The sequence below is a fragment of the Mercenaria mercenaria genome, chromosome 4 (genome assembly GCF_021730395.1).
Source record: "Mercenaria mercenaria strain notata chromosome 4, MADL_Memer_1, whole genome shotgun sequence".
NCBI classification, from domain to species: Eukaryota; Metazoa; Mollusca; class Bivalvia; order Venerida; family Veneridae; genus Mercenaria; species Mercenaria mercenaria.
Genome location: NC_069364.1, coordinates 7,128,802 through 7,145,595, shown reverse-complemented (window position 1 = coordinate 7,145,595; position 16,794 = coordinate 7,128,802). Strand labels below are relative to the sequence as shown.

The 16,794-nt window shown below is 35.3% G+C and overlaps 1 protein-coding gene across 2 annotated transcripts in view; it reads right to left on the bottom strand.

Moving 5' to 3' along the window:
• The window catches only part of LOC123550935 (bcl-2 homologous antagonist/killer-like), a 44,527-nt gene that overhangs the window by 14,005 nt on the left and 13,728 nt on the right, over positions 1-16,794 (bottom strand). For both annotated transcript variants that reach the window (XM_045339439.2, XM_053540297.1), the window contains exon 3: positions 13,710-13,888. In XM_045339439.2, the coding sequence (XP_045195374.2) occupies positions 13,710-13,888 (179 nt within the window). The remainder of the gene's footprint in view (positions 1-13,709; positions 13,889-16,794) is intronic.

Sequence of the window (16,794 nt, the reverse complement as noted above, 5' to 3'; positions counted from 1 at the left end):
AAATCTTTGAAAATGTTGCTTAAATGGGACTGTACACCTTTAAGGGATAAGACAAACAAACTTGAAAGTTATTAAAAAGCGCAACTGTCGGTGACATATGCTAGTGTAAAACTGCCTCTGTGTCTTTTTAGGAACAGTAAAAAACACTAAAATATTTCTTTGATAAAACAAGAGAGCCATGATGACCCTAGCTCCCTCACCTAAGAGAATAGTTTTAGCAAAGAGTCACACATGGAAAATAAACTCAATTTGATGGCTTTTCTAACTCCATAATTGTTTAAATTTTGAACTTGTCATATCCTTAACAGACTGAGACATACATTTTGACAAAATTTAATATTCATGATTATAATCATGATAATCAAGTAGAAAATGTGCCCTCTAGAAAGATAAGGATTTCTTATTAATTGACCTAGTTTTTGAGCTAAGATGATCTAGTGAAAAATTGTTCGAGATGTTATTGTGGGTAACATTTTGACCAAGTTTTGTTAAGATTGGGTCAAAATTGTGACCTCTAGACTGTTAACAGAAAATTGTTGACAATGCACGACAACAAAAACAGCTCATCTTGAGCACTTTGTGCTCAGGTCACCTAAAATACCAACAGTAAGGAATTGTATTGACTCGTTCACTGCAAATAAATGACAACTTCTCAACTTGATTAGGACAGGCATATTGCCTTCTGCTTACATCTCTCAGTTAGAGTCTTGTGCTCTACATATAGGTTTTCGAAGTACAGTAAATTAATATTTTTATGTAACAGTGTGATTCAATATTTAACATGAAGAAATTATACATGCTTGTTAACGAAAGCTGATTAGTAGTAAAAGGCTTCTGTTTGTTCTCACTAAACATACTAATGACATGATCCTGGACATGATATCAACTTAATTCAAGTGTTCAAATCTATTTATAGTACTATCAACTTCTATTTCCTAATTATGATAATATGAAGTGCATATAATAGGAAAGAGATAAAATTCTTTTTTTATTAATCATGCATTGGTCATATTAACCTCACACATGACAATACTCAGACTGCATCACAACAACCACAATACTTTTGCATTTGTAAAAGTTTAAACTTAAACACTTCCAAAATTCACACCTGAACTCCTTAAAATCATCATAAAAACTTTTAAGAAGTGCCAAGTAATTAGCTATCATAATTTTCTATCTGGAATTTTCTATCTATATATTCAACTCCAGATGTTTCTGCAAAGAAAATAAACTGATATTCACTCATTGTAATTTCAAGAATCTGAAAACATGACTGCCATATTTGTGCAAAAAATGTGACATGATGTGGAATTATCTGATTAAAAAAACAATTTTTCTGAAATATATTTTATGCTAATTTAAATTGAAAATATCATCAATAAAGATTAAAATGATAAAAATTCACTAGACCAACACTCAAATTCAATAAAAAGTATAATATTAAAGATTCCTAATTAAAAAGTTTCATCTTGACTCCCTTCCTCCCTCTACAACAAAGTTCAACAGCTAAAATATTAAGTCAAGCCCTCAATGTCCTATATATGAAAAGTTAACAGGATACATCTTCACCCAGCCTTCAAATTCTGTATCTGAAAAGGTAACAGGATACACTATCACCCAGCCAACTAAAAAGTTAACATGATACACTATCACCCAGCCCTCAAATTCAATATCTGAAAAATTAACAGGATACATCTTCACCCAGCCCTCAAATTCAATATCTGAAAAATTAATAGGATACACTATCACCCAGCCCTCAAATTCAATATCTGAAAAGGTAATAGGATACACTATCACCCAGCCCTCAAATTCAATATCTGAAAAGTTAACAGGATACACTATCACCCAGCCCTCAAATTCAAAAATTCAATATCTGAAAAATTAACAGGATACATCTTCACCCAGCCCTCAAATTCAATATCTGAAAAATTAACAGGATACACTATCACCCAGCCCTCAAATTCAATATCTGAAAAATTAACAGGATACACTATCACCAGGCTTGGGGTAATCGAATACAGTAATTGTAATCACCTGTAATTGAGTACTCATATGCAAGTATTCAAATGTATTTGATTTTTTAAATTCACCTCAATCTGATTACATGTAATGTAATTTAATCAATTACAGTGAATTTTCTGCCTGTAATTGTGATTACTTTTGATTACTCTCTGATTACTGAAGGAATAGTATGACATCAGGGTATAAAGATATAAATTTGTAATGTAAGTGATTATCTATCTAATATGTTTGATTCACTTCATCTGGAGAATATTCCAAAACATTTCCCTAATCATTTGTCAATGAGAGGTACAAAATGTATGATAAATGTACTAAATTGCCATCTTATTATAGTTTTAACTTATTTACAAGTTTATTAAGCAACTGGCATTATAACATGCCTTTGGCCACTATTAAGGATCAATAATCCACTGACACCTGCATTATCTACTGTGGATTCAATGTATTATGCACAGGTGAGAAAATATGACATTTAGCAGTTAATATACAAACAATTTAAACAATGACCCTTGGTAATGCAAACATGACTTGCCTGAATTGAAATCAGAATGTTATTAATATTATAATTTATCCTTCAAAATGCAGATTTTTGTGAGCATTTAACTGCGACTAAACTGTCCTTTCACGACTTTACTGAAAGATGTCAAAGTGGGTGCTGGATTATTTTGATATACCCAAGGGTTGTTCTGGGCCCATAAAGGCCAAATGTAAAATGTGCCCATCCATAATTTCTGGGAGAACATTGTCGATATCAAAGGTGAAAAATGGCTACAGACAGCAAATGTTACTTGGTGGAACTTAAACTGACAATGATAAGGTCAGTCTTGAACATTCCTGAAGAAAAGCTGAAAAAAACTTGACACAGTTAAATTAAATTCTTACGAACGTAAGCTTCTAAGCAAACTGTGCATAATTTTACAGCCCTTTGAAGAAGCAACAATTCAAATACAAGCAGATGTGAATGTTACGGCCAGTTTAACTATTCCAATCACAATTTGATTAAAACAAGCTATGGACAAAATCTGCTCCAAATACAACAATAAAATGACTCAATTGTTGAAAGCATCATTGCAGATTGCTTTCTAACTATTAAAATGATGATTTGCTAAAAATGTCAGCACCAGTAAAACGACTGTTTAGTATTGCAGGAAAAATCTTTAGACCTGAACAATTTTGTCTACCGTATTTTGGTGTGTATAGGTCGCGGTAATGTATAGTCCGCATCTAATTTTTGCTCTGGAAATGGTCGGAAAATTTAACTTCTAGCGTATTAGTCGCAGTTAAATTTCGGATTTTTTCCCCAGCAATATTTAATATTTACCGGCAAAAAAGTAATGGCGGCGGCCATATTGATGCCGCAGACTGAATTATTATCGGAACCTGATTGGTGGAAATCGGACAGTGTTATTTTCGTTCCCAACTGTTTCGTACCAACAGTAGTATCGGTAACAGACTACATAAAAAAAAGCGGCTTTTTGACACTAATTGGCAGCAGACGGTTTGCGTTTACATTCTGTTGTCATGCAAGTTTAAGTGTGAATTGTTTGCACAGCAATTATAACACCTTTCCGTGTCATGTAATTAACCGCGTTCTTTTGATTTTGAGTAAAAAGATTAACAAAATATCTGTTTTGATTTTTTTCTTTTATTTAAAAATCAAAAGTAAAAAATTATCTTTCAAATTTTTTAATACGCTAAGAATTAGTATAAACAATGTTTGGAATGGAGGACGGATCTGTCCGGATTTTATCCAACCTGGAGTACATGTCAATGGCGTCCAGTAAAACGAAAGTAGAAACAAACGTAATTCAGACTGCAAAAACATCTTTGAATTAAACTCATTCGTAATTTTAATAGTCTGTATGGGTTATTTACGATATATTTTATTGAAAGTAACCGCTATTGGTTGAAAAGCCGCCGATATTGATATTTTTTATCCATTTTGTTCGTTCGTAACAGATGCACGTAATTTTGCGAGAGCTACGGTCAGAAAATTGGCCCGAAAAAAAACAACTGCTGGCAATGTTCTGTCGTATAGGTCGCAGGAACTTTTTCAGGCAGCAAAATGGGTAGAAAAAGTGCGACCTATACACACCAAAATACGGTAAGTGATGAAAACTTTCACAAGTTAATGATTATCAAGGACAATGATACCCTACAGTGAGAAACATGCAACAATGCCATAAATGAAGTTTCTGGATTTCAAGATTGAATGAATAATTAATTCCATTATCATATTTGTAAATAAAGTTAATTTAACCATATATTAATTCAGTTATATACAAATATATGCCCATATAACTGTCGTCCAAACAAATGGCTTTATTGAAAGTAATCAAATGTAATCATGATAACTTGGGTGCAAGTAATGTAATTCAACCAATTACTGATGCAAATTTAGAGTAATTAATTGTAATTGTAAATGTCAGAAAATGTCAAAGTAAGTGTAATGTAATCAATTACTGACATAAGTAATCAGCCCCAAGCCTGACTATCACCCAGCCCTCAAATTCAATATCTGAAAAGTTAACAGGATACACTATCACCCAGCCCGCAAATTCAATATCTGAAAAATTAACAGGATACATCTTCACCCAGCCCTCAAATTCAATATCTGAAAAATTAACAGGATACACTATCACCCAGCCCTCAAATTCAACATCTGAAAGGTTAACAGGATACACTATAACCCAGCTCTCAAATTCAACATCTGAAAGGTTAACAGGATACACTATCACCCAGTCCTCAAATTCAATATCTGAAAAGTTAACAGGATACACTATCACCCAGCCCTCAAATTCAATATCTGAAAAATTAACAGGATAAACTATGACTCAGCCCTCATGTTCTGTATCTGAAAAGTTAACAGGATAAAATATCACCAAGCTCTCATGTTCAACATCTGAATACTTAACAAGGTACATCTTCACCCAGCCCTAAAGTTCAATATATATCAGAAAAAGTTCACCCAGTCCTCGAATTCAATATCTGACAAGATAACAAGACACATCTTCACCTATCCCTCAAGTTCAACAACTGAAAGAACAACAAGGATTTCTTAAATCAGCCCTAGACAGCCAGACAAAATTCATCCTAACCCAGCCCTTGAAGGCAAGAGAAAAATACTTATTTTACCTTATGACAAGAAATGAAATCATTCAAAGATTCAAAGATATGTGGTTTGATCACTGTTGTTTCAAAGAAGCTAGCCTGTGCAAGTTTTAAGTTTGGTAAAGGCAAAAACAACATAGTCACTGGTAACTTCAGATTTTTAAACCTATAATCATTAAGTACACAAATCTTGATTTAAATAACACTTCCTTGAAACATTCCAGGACAATTTCATGTACAGTGTACATAAATAAGTGTATGAGGTGTCAAACTCAAAAATTGTTGAAATCAAACAAAAATATGTCAATTATTCAGTGTGCGACATTAACGGTAGCCCGATCGCCAATGGCTACGAAAATTCGGCTCGGGCGACAGAAAATCGGCAGACCGTAGCCCGTCGGGCTATGAAAAATTCTGAGGAATAAATTTACCAAAAAGATCAATGCAAACATGGGAGCAAAATAGTTGCTTTGAAGCTTGAAACTTCGCTCAAATCCAATCTCAAAGCGAATTCAAGTCGCCCGAAATTTTTTTTTGGATGCGCACCCGCTAATCTTTTGACAATTTGCACCATGTCATAATGTGCGTTGAATACACATACACACTCGCCAATAGCATAATTTAAGCTCCGCCTACTTCAGGTACTTGTGAGATTTTCGCTAGAAGTGTGAAAGCAAATCAAATTATCGGTTTCACCAGAGGCAATTGTAATAGGCCAATCAGCGCCGCGGTTACGTCTTTGACACTTAGCATTTAATTGTCAACACATGCGAGTCATTTTCTAAAGAATTGTCAATTACATATGCGATTAATTGGAATTATAGACACAATTATTTAGTATCTATGGTAAAAGAACGACATGTAAAGTATTAACTTCGTAAAACTAACTTTGACGGATGATTTGATTTGAATACCTGTATGTTTTTCTAGGTTTGACACAATTTACTTTCAGTTTTATTCGAATGAGAAACTGTTCACACAAGTGGTGACTCAGTATAAATGTGTATGGTAAAATGATGTAACTAAGAAAATGAATGGTCACTGAATCAATTCACAGCGTCGAGGTAAAAATATAAAAAATAATGGAGCCTTCCAACTTCTCCCTATAGTCTCCCTACTTCTCCTTAAATCAGTTTGAGGGATAATTGACTTCTCCTAAAACAAGAGGACCATGATGGTCCTGAATCGCTCACCTCTTCCCACACGATCCAGTTTTGAGAATGACGTCGTTTTTTCTATTATTTGACATAGTGACCTAGTTTTTGAGCTCATGTGACCCAGTTTTGAACTTGACCTAGATATTATCAAGATAAAAATTCTGACCAATTTTCATGAAGATCCATTGAAAAATATGGTCTCTAGAGAGGTCACAAGGTTTTTCTATTATTTGACCTATGGACCTAGTTTTCGAAGATACGTGACCCTGTTTTGAACTTTACCTAGATATCATCAAGGTGAACATTCTCACAAATTTTCATGAAGATCTCGTGAAAAATATGGCCTTTAGAGAGGTCACAAGGTTTTTCTATTTTTATATCTACTGGCCTAGTTTTTGATCGCACGTGACCCAGTTTTGAAACTGACCTAGATATAATCAAGGTGAACATTCAGATCAATTTTCATGAAGATCCATTGAAAAATATGGCCTCTAGAGAGGTCAAAAGATTTTAATAATTTTAGACCTACTGACCTAGTTTTTGACCGCAGTTGACCCAGTTTCAAACTTGACCAAGATATCATCAAGATGAACATTCAGATCAACTTTCATACAGATCCCATGAAAGGTATGGCCTCTAAAGAGGTCACAAGGTTTTTTTATTATCTGACCTACTGACCTAGTTTTTTAAGGCACGTGACCCAGTTTCAAACTTGACCTAGATATCATCAAGGTGAACACTCTGACCAATTTTCATGAAGATCCATTCAAGGGTATGGCCTCTAGAGAGGTCACAAGGTTTTTCTATTTCAAGACCTACTGACCTAGTTTTTGATCGCAGTTGACCCAGTTTCAAACTTGACCTATACATCATCAAGATTAACATTCAGACCAACTTTCATACAGATCCCATGAAAAATATGGCCTCTAGAGAGGTCACGTTTTTTCATTATTTGACCTACTGACCTACTTTTTGAAGGCACGTGACCCACTTTCGAACATGACCTACATATCATCAAGATGAACATTCTGACCAATTTTTATAGAGATCCATTCATAAGTATGGCCTCTAGAGAGGTCACAAGGTATTTCTATTTTTAGACCTACTGACCTAGTTTTTGACCGCACATGACCCTGTTTCAAACTTGACCTAGATATCATCAAGATGAACATTCAGACCAACTTTCCTACAGATCCCATGAAAAATATGGCCTTTAGAGAGGTCACAAGGTTTTTCTATTATTTGACCTACTGACCTAGTTTTTGATGGCACGTGACCCACTTTCGAACTTGACCTAGATATCATCAAGATGAACATTCTGACCAATTTTCATACAGATCCCATGAAAAATATGGCCTCTAGAGAGGTCACAAGGTTTTTCTATTATTGACCTACTGACTATTTGATGGCAGTGACCCACTTTCAAACTTGACTTAATATCATCAGGTGAACATTCTGACCAATTTCATGAAGATCTCATGAAATATATGCTCTAGAGAGGTCACAAGGTTTTTCTATTTTAGATCTAGTGACCTAGTTTTTGAAGCACGTGACCCATTCGAACTTGACTAGATATCATCAAGGTGAACATTCTGACCAATTTTCATGAAGATCTTTGAATATATGGCCTCTAGAGAGGTCACAAGGTTTTTCTATTTTTAGACCTACTGACCTAGTTTTTGATGGCACGTGACCCAGTTTCGAACTTGACCTAGATATCATCAAGATGAACATTCTGACTAATTTTCATGAAGATTTTGTGAAATATATGGCCTCTAGAGAGGTCACAAGGTTTTTCTATTTTTAGACCTACTGACCTAGTTTTTGATGGCACGTGACCCACTTTCGAACTTGACCTAGATATCATCAAGATGAACATTCTGACCAACTTTCATAAAGATCCCACAAAAAATGTGACCTCTAGAGTGGTCACAAGCAAAAGTTTACGGACGGACGGACTAACGCACGGACGGATGGACGACGGACGCTGCGTGATCACAAAAGCTCACCTTGTCACTATGTGACAGGTGAGCTAAAAATAATGGGCCTAGCGAGACCCCTGGTCAGTCTACTGCCAAGCTATTTCTTGTCTACCATGTCTACAAAGCTGTTTAGATCCCTTTTCATGACTCTGTGTCATTGACTTTCTGCACAATTTTGTGAACACTGTTTCAGATTTTGAAATCAATTCTGAAAACCTCATACAAATTTCTGAAATATATCAATATTCACCAACCTACAGCAGTATATTGAAAGAAATTAAATATTACTAGAATGAAAGTCTTGTTCATTCTTAAGAGAAAAATTAGTGGGGCTACGAAAAATTCTGTCGGGCTACAAAAAATTGGAAGTCCGTAGCCCCATTGGCTACGGTGTTAAAAAGTTAATGTCGCACACTGATTATTATCCCTGCCCGCACTCTCCCCCCCCCCCCCCCCCCCCCCCCCACAACCAATTTTTTTACTTTCTGAAAATACATATTTTTAATAATTTTAATGTCTTCAAGATACTTATAAAATTTGAATTTCACTAACTTGTATTTTTGTTGCTTTAGCATTGGTTTACTGAATTTATATAAACTTCGCTGATTATTTAGCTAATGACTTTTTGTGTTTTCATACAGGACATTAAAACTTTTCAGAAATAAAAAATATCCTTCTCGCCATCGCCACCTCCCCTCCACTCCACAACCATTTTAAGAAACAAGAGTTGTCCGTAAGACAGCCAATGCTTGACTATTCGAATTATTGTCTCAGAAACAGGAAAATATTACCCCAAGTGTTAAAATATCTATAGAGTTTCAATCCAGTACATATCTGCATAAGTTTTGGAGATAGTAATGTGCATGCAAAACTTTAACCAGAAGTTTCAAGTTCAAAATTCATAATTTGACCAAAATGCAGGTCAGAGTTATGGGACTTGATGCAATCAACTAGTTTTATAACCACGAAGGCACATGTGAAGTTTCATTTTAATATCTGCATTTGTTCTGCAGATAGTAACTTGCATGCAAAATTTTAACCAGAATTTTCTATGTCCAGAAGGGGGCATAATTTGCCCAAAGTACATGTCAGAGTTATGGGACTTGACCCTGTGAGGTTGGTAATTGATCTAGAAAAAGAAAATAAGTTTCAAATCTATATGCCTTTATTAATAAGTAACAGCTGTATGTCCTTTTTTTTTTTATTTTGGGTTTTGCGGCGCTCCAACACAGTATAGGTTATATGGCGCCAAACAGGACTACAAATTTTGGTTTCACATCTCATTGCAGTCAAAACTTTAATCAGGATTTTCTAAGTCCAAAAGGGGGCATAATTTGGCAAAAATGTAGGTCAGAGTTATGGGACTTGATGCAATCAACTAGTTTTATAACCCCGAAGACACATGTGAAGTTTCAATTCAATATCTGCATTAGTATTGGAGACTGATGTTAACTTGCATGTAAAACTTTTACCAGGATTTTCTAAGTCTAAAAGGGGGCATAATTTGGCCAAAATGCAGGTCAGAGTTATGGGACTTGACGCTATCAACTAGTTTTATAACCCCGAAGACACATGAGAAGTTTCAATTCAATATCTGCATTAGTATTGGAGATGTTAACTTGCATGTAAAACTTTAACCAGGATTTTCTAAGTCCAAAAGGGGGCATAATTTGCCCAAAATACATGTCAGAGTTATGGGATCTGACCCAGTGAGGTTGGTAATTGATCTACAAAAAGAAAAAATAAGTTTTAAATCTTGCTATTCTAGTAATAGCTTATGTACTTGCATGCAAAACTTTAACCAGGATTTTCTAAGTCCAAAAGGGGGCATAATTGGGTGAAAATGCAGGTCAGAATTATGGGACTTGATGCAATCAATTCGTTTTATAACCCCAAAGACACTTGTGAAGTTTCAATTCGATATCTGCATTAGTTTTGGAGATAGTAACTTGCATGTAAATTTGCTCAAAATACATGTCAGAGTTATGGGACTTGACCCAGTGAGGCTGGTAATTGACCTAGAAAAAGAAAAAATAAGTTTCAAAGCTATATGCCTTTAAATGATAGCCATATGTACTTGCATGCAAAACTTTAACAAAGGTGTGACGATGACACCATGGTGAGTAGAATAGCTAGACTATTCTTTGAATACCCTGGTAGTCAAGCTAAAAAGTTTGTTTGTTTCTTTGTTTGTTTTGGGTTTAACACCATTTCTTAACAGTATTTCAGTCATGTAACAGTGGGCAGTTAACCTAACCAGTGTTCCTGGATTTTGTACCAGTACAAACCTGTTCTCTGCAAGTAACTGCCAACTTCCCCACATGAATTATCAGAGGTGGAGGACAAATGATTTCAGACACGATGTCTTTTATCAAATCGTCACGGAAAACATACGCCCCGCCCGGGGATCAAACTCGCGACCCCTCGATCTGTAGACCGACACTCTCCATACTGAGCTAAGCGGGCGGGCTCGAGCTAAAAAGTAGATGATAATCTAGCAATTAAGTAATAATGCCCATATTATAACCAGACTATTCATATTATTATTGATACAAACAAGAGATCACAGAGTGATCTTGGCTCCCACCATTGAGCCATTTTTGAATGTTCCAAATTTCAAGACTAGCTCAAGGTCAAAATCAAAGTCAAATTTCATTTCGGTACACAACACTGTACATGTGGTCCATGCATGTGGTCCAAATTTGAAAGCTGTAGCTTTAGAAATGTGAAAGTAGGTCACTAGATCAATTTCAAGGTCAAAGTTCATTTCGGTATAAAAAACTATGCATGTGCTTCAAATTTGGAGGCTTTAGCTTCAGAAATGTGAAAGTAGGTACTAGGTACAAATCAAAGTCAAATTTCAATTCAGAACACAACAAGAAGCTGCGTTCAATAAACGCTTGATGCCCCTGGTGGCATCCTTGCCGATACAAAGCAACCTAAGTCCAAAACGAGGTCAAGGTCAAACTGAGGTCAGGTGATGTTTAATGATGAGGAATGGTCACAGATTACATCTGCATTAGTATCAAGTCATTCTAGTAAGGGGTATTGATGCTAGACGAAACGGTCCCATTTGGTTAACCAAGAGATAGCCCATACAAAGCAACCTAAGTCCAAAACCAGGTCAAGGTCAAATTGAGGTCAGGTGATGTTTGAATATGAGGAATGGTCACAGGTTACATCTGCATTAGTATCAAGTCATTCTAGTAAGGGGTATTGATGCTAGACAAAACGGTCCCATTTGGTTAACCTCGTACGGACGGATGAACGGACGGATGTATTGACTGACGGACGGATGAACGGACATTACAATCACTATATGCCTCCCGCACCAGTAGATGCCGGGGGCATAAAAATATGCATGTGGTCCAAATTTGAAGCATGTAGCTTCAGAAATGTGAAAGTAGGTCACTAGGTCAAGCTCAGGATCAAAGTTCATTTCGGTGCACAAAACTATGCATGCCATCCAAATTTGAAGGCTGTAACTTCTGAAATGTGAAAGTAGGTCACTAGGTCAAGTTCAAGGTCAAATTTCATTTCGGAACACAAAACTACGCATGTGGTCCAAATTTGAAGACTGTACCTTCAAAAAAGTGAAAGTAGGTCACTATGTCAATGTCAAGATTAGTTTATTTCGGTACACAAACCTATGCATGTAGTCCAAATTTGAAGGCTGTTGCTACAGAAATGTGAAAGTATGTCACTGGTCAAGATCAAGGTCAGCTCATGTCAAGACTATACATGTGGTCCAAATTTGAATGTTGTAGGTTATGGACAAGAAGATTTTTTAAAGTTTTTCCCTATACACTGTGAAATCATTAATATTTGTGGGGGGCTTATTTTCGTGGATTTCGTGGTTGAGTCAATCAACGAAATTTAATCCCAACTAACAAGTAAAATTCCCATTTATTTTATGTTCAAAAGTCGAAATCCACAAATTCATATCCCCACGAAATTTCATGCCCACGGAATTAAATGATTTTACAGTAATTAAGTCTATATAATCCATGTGACCCCCGGGGCGGGGCCATATTTGACCCTAGGGGGATAATTTGGACAAACTTGGTAGAGAACCACTAGATGATGCTACATTACAAATATGAAAACCCTAGGTTTTGGACAAGAAGATTTTCAAAGTTTTTCCCTATATAAAGGGAATTCCTACTGTTTTTTATGCGCATCTTTCTGCACAGCCGACACTATCTGTGGAAAATTGACGTGAAGTCAACATTTGTTGAAACATGTGACTGACAGTCATAAATATGAGGAATCTTGAATAAAATAACATTTTTAATAAGTTTTATCAGTAATCAAATGTTGATAACGGTTTATGTTGTATTGACATGTATCATGCCACTTGCCATTTGTGACTGTGTTTTGACAGCGCATTTTAGTACAAAGACAGTATTGTTCATATAATGTTAAGACAATTAACTTTGTATTGGTAAGACAATATCTCTTTTCAGATCATTTAGTATACAATTATGGAAAGGATTAAGAATTTTTTAAGCATTTTTTGTAACATCTAGCAGATTTGCTATTGTGCAGACAAGGTCAAAATAGCTAATTTTGGCCCTATTTGGTGCCATAACTCTGGAATCTGGTCAGTTCAAGAAAGGAACCAAAATCTTGTGATGAAACAAGTTAACTTGTGTGCAAGTTTGGTTAAAATCAAATCATAAATGAAGCTGCTATTGTGCAGACAAGGTCAAAATAGCTAATTTTGGCCCTTTCAGGGCCCATAACTCTGAAACCCATCATGGGATCAGGCCGGTTCAAGAAAGGAACCGAGATCTTATGGTTACACAAGTTTTGTGCAAGTTTTATTAAATTCAAATCATAAATGAAGCTGCTATTATGCAGACAAGGTCTAAATAGCTAATTCTGGCCCTTTCAGGGGCCATAACTCTGGTACCCATAATAGGATCTGGCCAGTTTAAGAAACGAACCGAGATCTTATGATGATACAAGTTGTGTGCAAGTTTGGTTAAAATAAAATCATAAATGAAATCACCATCGTGCAGACAAGAAATTGTTGACGGACAGACGCACGGACTGACAACAGATCACAAAAGTGCACTGGTCTTGTCACTATGTGACAGGTGAGCTAAAGACAACAAGTATTATTTTAAAGTGCATAATGAACATGATAAAGTATCTGATATACAGTGTGTTGGGTTTTGGCCAATAAATGGTATTTCAATGGGATATACATTTTAGAATTTCACTTTACTAGGAATTTCAGGTTTTGTTGGTACCTAATTTTGTTTGTTGTTTTTTCATACAAACAAGAAAAGTAGTCCACCATAAATGTTAAAGATTTCTAAGAAACAAAACTTAAGGATGATGTGACAATGACATGATGACTAAATCATATATTACAACATGCTGACTGCCACTGACACAGGTCACACAATGTAAGTAACAAAATTTGCACCTTAGAGGATCTGCTGTAAAGTTGGTCAGCTGGGGAACATTCGGAGTGACCTGTTCCACAAACATCCCTCTGCTATTATCCCTGCTCCAACTTTCGTATAAGAAGTTTTGAAAGACATCTTCTGTCTGGTCTATCACATTTTGCTCAGAATCTGGACTGAATTGTTCTGGACTAGGAATCTGCAAATATATAATTATTCAAAACTAAATACGGTACATTTCAAAATTTGATTCTGAACTGGACCGGCACAACTAGTCTAACATAATATCAGAAACATCTTGTTAGCTTTCCTAAGTTTGAACAGTATACCTAAGTTATTTAATGTTCATGACTTAGTTATTTGTGTTTTGACAATCAGAATCAAGCCTCTGTTACTGTTGACTCATTTATATACAGTCAGTAATTGTGATTTATATGCCAGAAATGGCCCGTAATTGGATTCAATAAAATCTAATCTAATCATCTTCTGTTTACCAGTCTAACATCTGTGATTTTGATTCAATGCCAAGTACCATCAATGACTTTAAAGTGTCAAAATGTGTCAAATATGCAAGTTGTGTATATTATAAAGGACTTCTTTTGTATAATTTTTAGGTTCTGGTTTTAGCAGAATTATAAAAGAAATCCCATTTCCTTTAACTAAAAGGAGAAAATGATAAACTACTCTTGTATCTCCTTTTTATAAAGGAAACATTGATTTTCATCTTTTATTACAACATGTTTTAGACTTCCCAGGATGGCTTCTGTTAGTTTAATTCAAAGACATGTTTTTTATTTTATGCTTTCCAGTGAAATACTGAAATTTATCAGTGAAATAAAAGCTTCAAACAGTGAAAATATCATTTTTATTTTCACTGGTATGGAACTACACTTGAATGTGAATGAATATGAATTATACATAATCGTAAATTCCCTGAAAAATATACTTCAGTAAAGGTATAATAATGATGTATATAAATACTAACAAGATCGTTAAGATATACGTTCCATCGTACAAAAATCTAATTAAAAAGAAATCTGGAAACATCACAGAACTATCTGAGTTTTTTTCTACATAGATATCATGACGTCATGAAATTATGATGTCATGATGACGCTGGGTGGGTAAAATGGAAATAATTTGTTTAAAACAATTAAAAATACATAAAATAAAAAGAAAATTTGTTTGTTTCAATGTAAGATCAAAAAATATTTCACTCGTGAACACCATAATTATCATTTTCCTTATGGCTGTGCCACTCGTGAACATATTTAATTATAGTGTTCACTCGGTGAAATATATTTCGATCTTACACTGAAACAAACAAATATCCTCTATTTCATAGTTTAATTCATGTTTTTATCATACTTAACCTGATTTTAAGGGTGATTTTTTCTAAATGAACAAATTATTCAGTTGAAACTGAATGAAAGTAACACAGAGTGAACAAATTTTCTGAAGAAAAACTAGAGATGCTTTTGAGAAAAGCGCATGTCTCCCACAACTGCCCCTATGTAAACTGTCTAGTTTCTTTAGATGGTTTAGACGAGTGGATCCAATTATATGGTCTGGATGAGTGGATCCAATCAGTAATTCAAGGGCCATAAATCAAAAGTGCTTGGGTGGATTTGGCTAGTTATCGAACTTGGCTAAGGTCTTATGGCCAAACGCATTTTGTTCAAGTTTAGTGAAGATTGGATGAGAAACGTTGGATTTAGAGAGCGGACAAGAGTAAAAAGGCGGATTTTTCGGTAATTCAAGGGCCGTAACTCCAAAATGCCTAGACCGATTTGGCTAGTTATCAAACCTGGCCAAGGTCTCATGGTCAAACACATTTTGTTCAAGTTTGGTGACGATCGGATGAGAAATGTTCGACTTCGAGTGCGGACAAGAGTAAAACTGCCAATTTTTCGATAATTCAAGGGCCGTAACTCCAAAATGCCTGGACCGATTTGGCTAGTTATCAAAGTTGGCCGAGGTCTCATGGTCAAACACATTTTGTTCAAGTTTGGTAAAGATAGGATGAGGTATGTTTGAATAAGAGTGCAGACAAGAGTAACAAGAGCACCGCCTTGCGGGTGCTGACGCTCATCTGATTTTTTTTGTGTAATAGAAATATTGTCCTACCCATGATTTTCTAAGTCTAAAAAGGGCCATCATTCTTGCAAAAAGCAGGATAGAGTTATGTTTCTTGATGTACAGCGTCCACTTATGATGGTGAAAAACTGTTGCAAGTTTTAAAGCAATAGCTTTGATAGTTTATGAGAAAAGTTGACTTAAACATAATACTCAACCAAGAAAATGATTTTCTAAGTCCAAAAGGGGCAATAATTATTGCAAAAATCAGGATGGAGTTACGCTGCTTGCTGTACAGGGTCAGCTTATGATGGTGAACAAGTGTTGCAAGTTTCAAAGCAATAGCTTTGATAGTTTAAGAGAAAAAGTTGACCTAAACATAAAACTTAACCAAGAAATCTGATATTTTCTAAGTCCAAAAGGGGCCATAAATCTTGCAAAAAGCAGGATGGAGTTATGTTTCTTGCTGTACAGGGTCAACTTATGATGGTGAACAAGTGTTGCAAGTTTTAAAGCAATAGCTTTGATAGTTTAGGATAAAAGCTGACCTAAACATAAAACTTAACCAAGAAAACTGACTTTTTAAGTCCAAAAGGGGCAATAAATCTTGCAAAAAGCAAGATGGAGTTATGTTTCTTGCTGTACAGGGTCAGCTTATGATGGTGAACAAGTATTCCAAGTTTCAAAGCAATAGCTTTGACAGTTTGGGAGAAAAGTTGACCTAAACATAAAACTTAACCAAGAAATCTGATATTTTCTAAGTACAAAAGGGGCCATAAATCTTGCAAAAAGCAAGATGGAGTTATGTTTCTTGCTATACAGGGTCAGCTTATGATGGTGAACAAGTATTCCAAGTTTCAAAGCAATAGCTTTGATAGTTTAGGAGAAAAGCTGACCTAAACATAAAACTTAACCAGGCAACGCCGACGCCGACGCCGACAACCGCTCAAGTGATGACAATAACTCATCATTTTTTTTCAAAAAATCAGATGAGCTAAAAAGGCCGATTTTTGGTAATTCAAGGGCCAT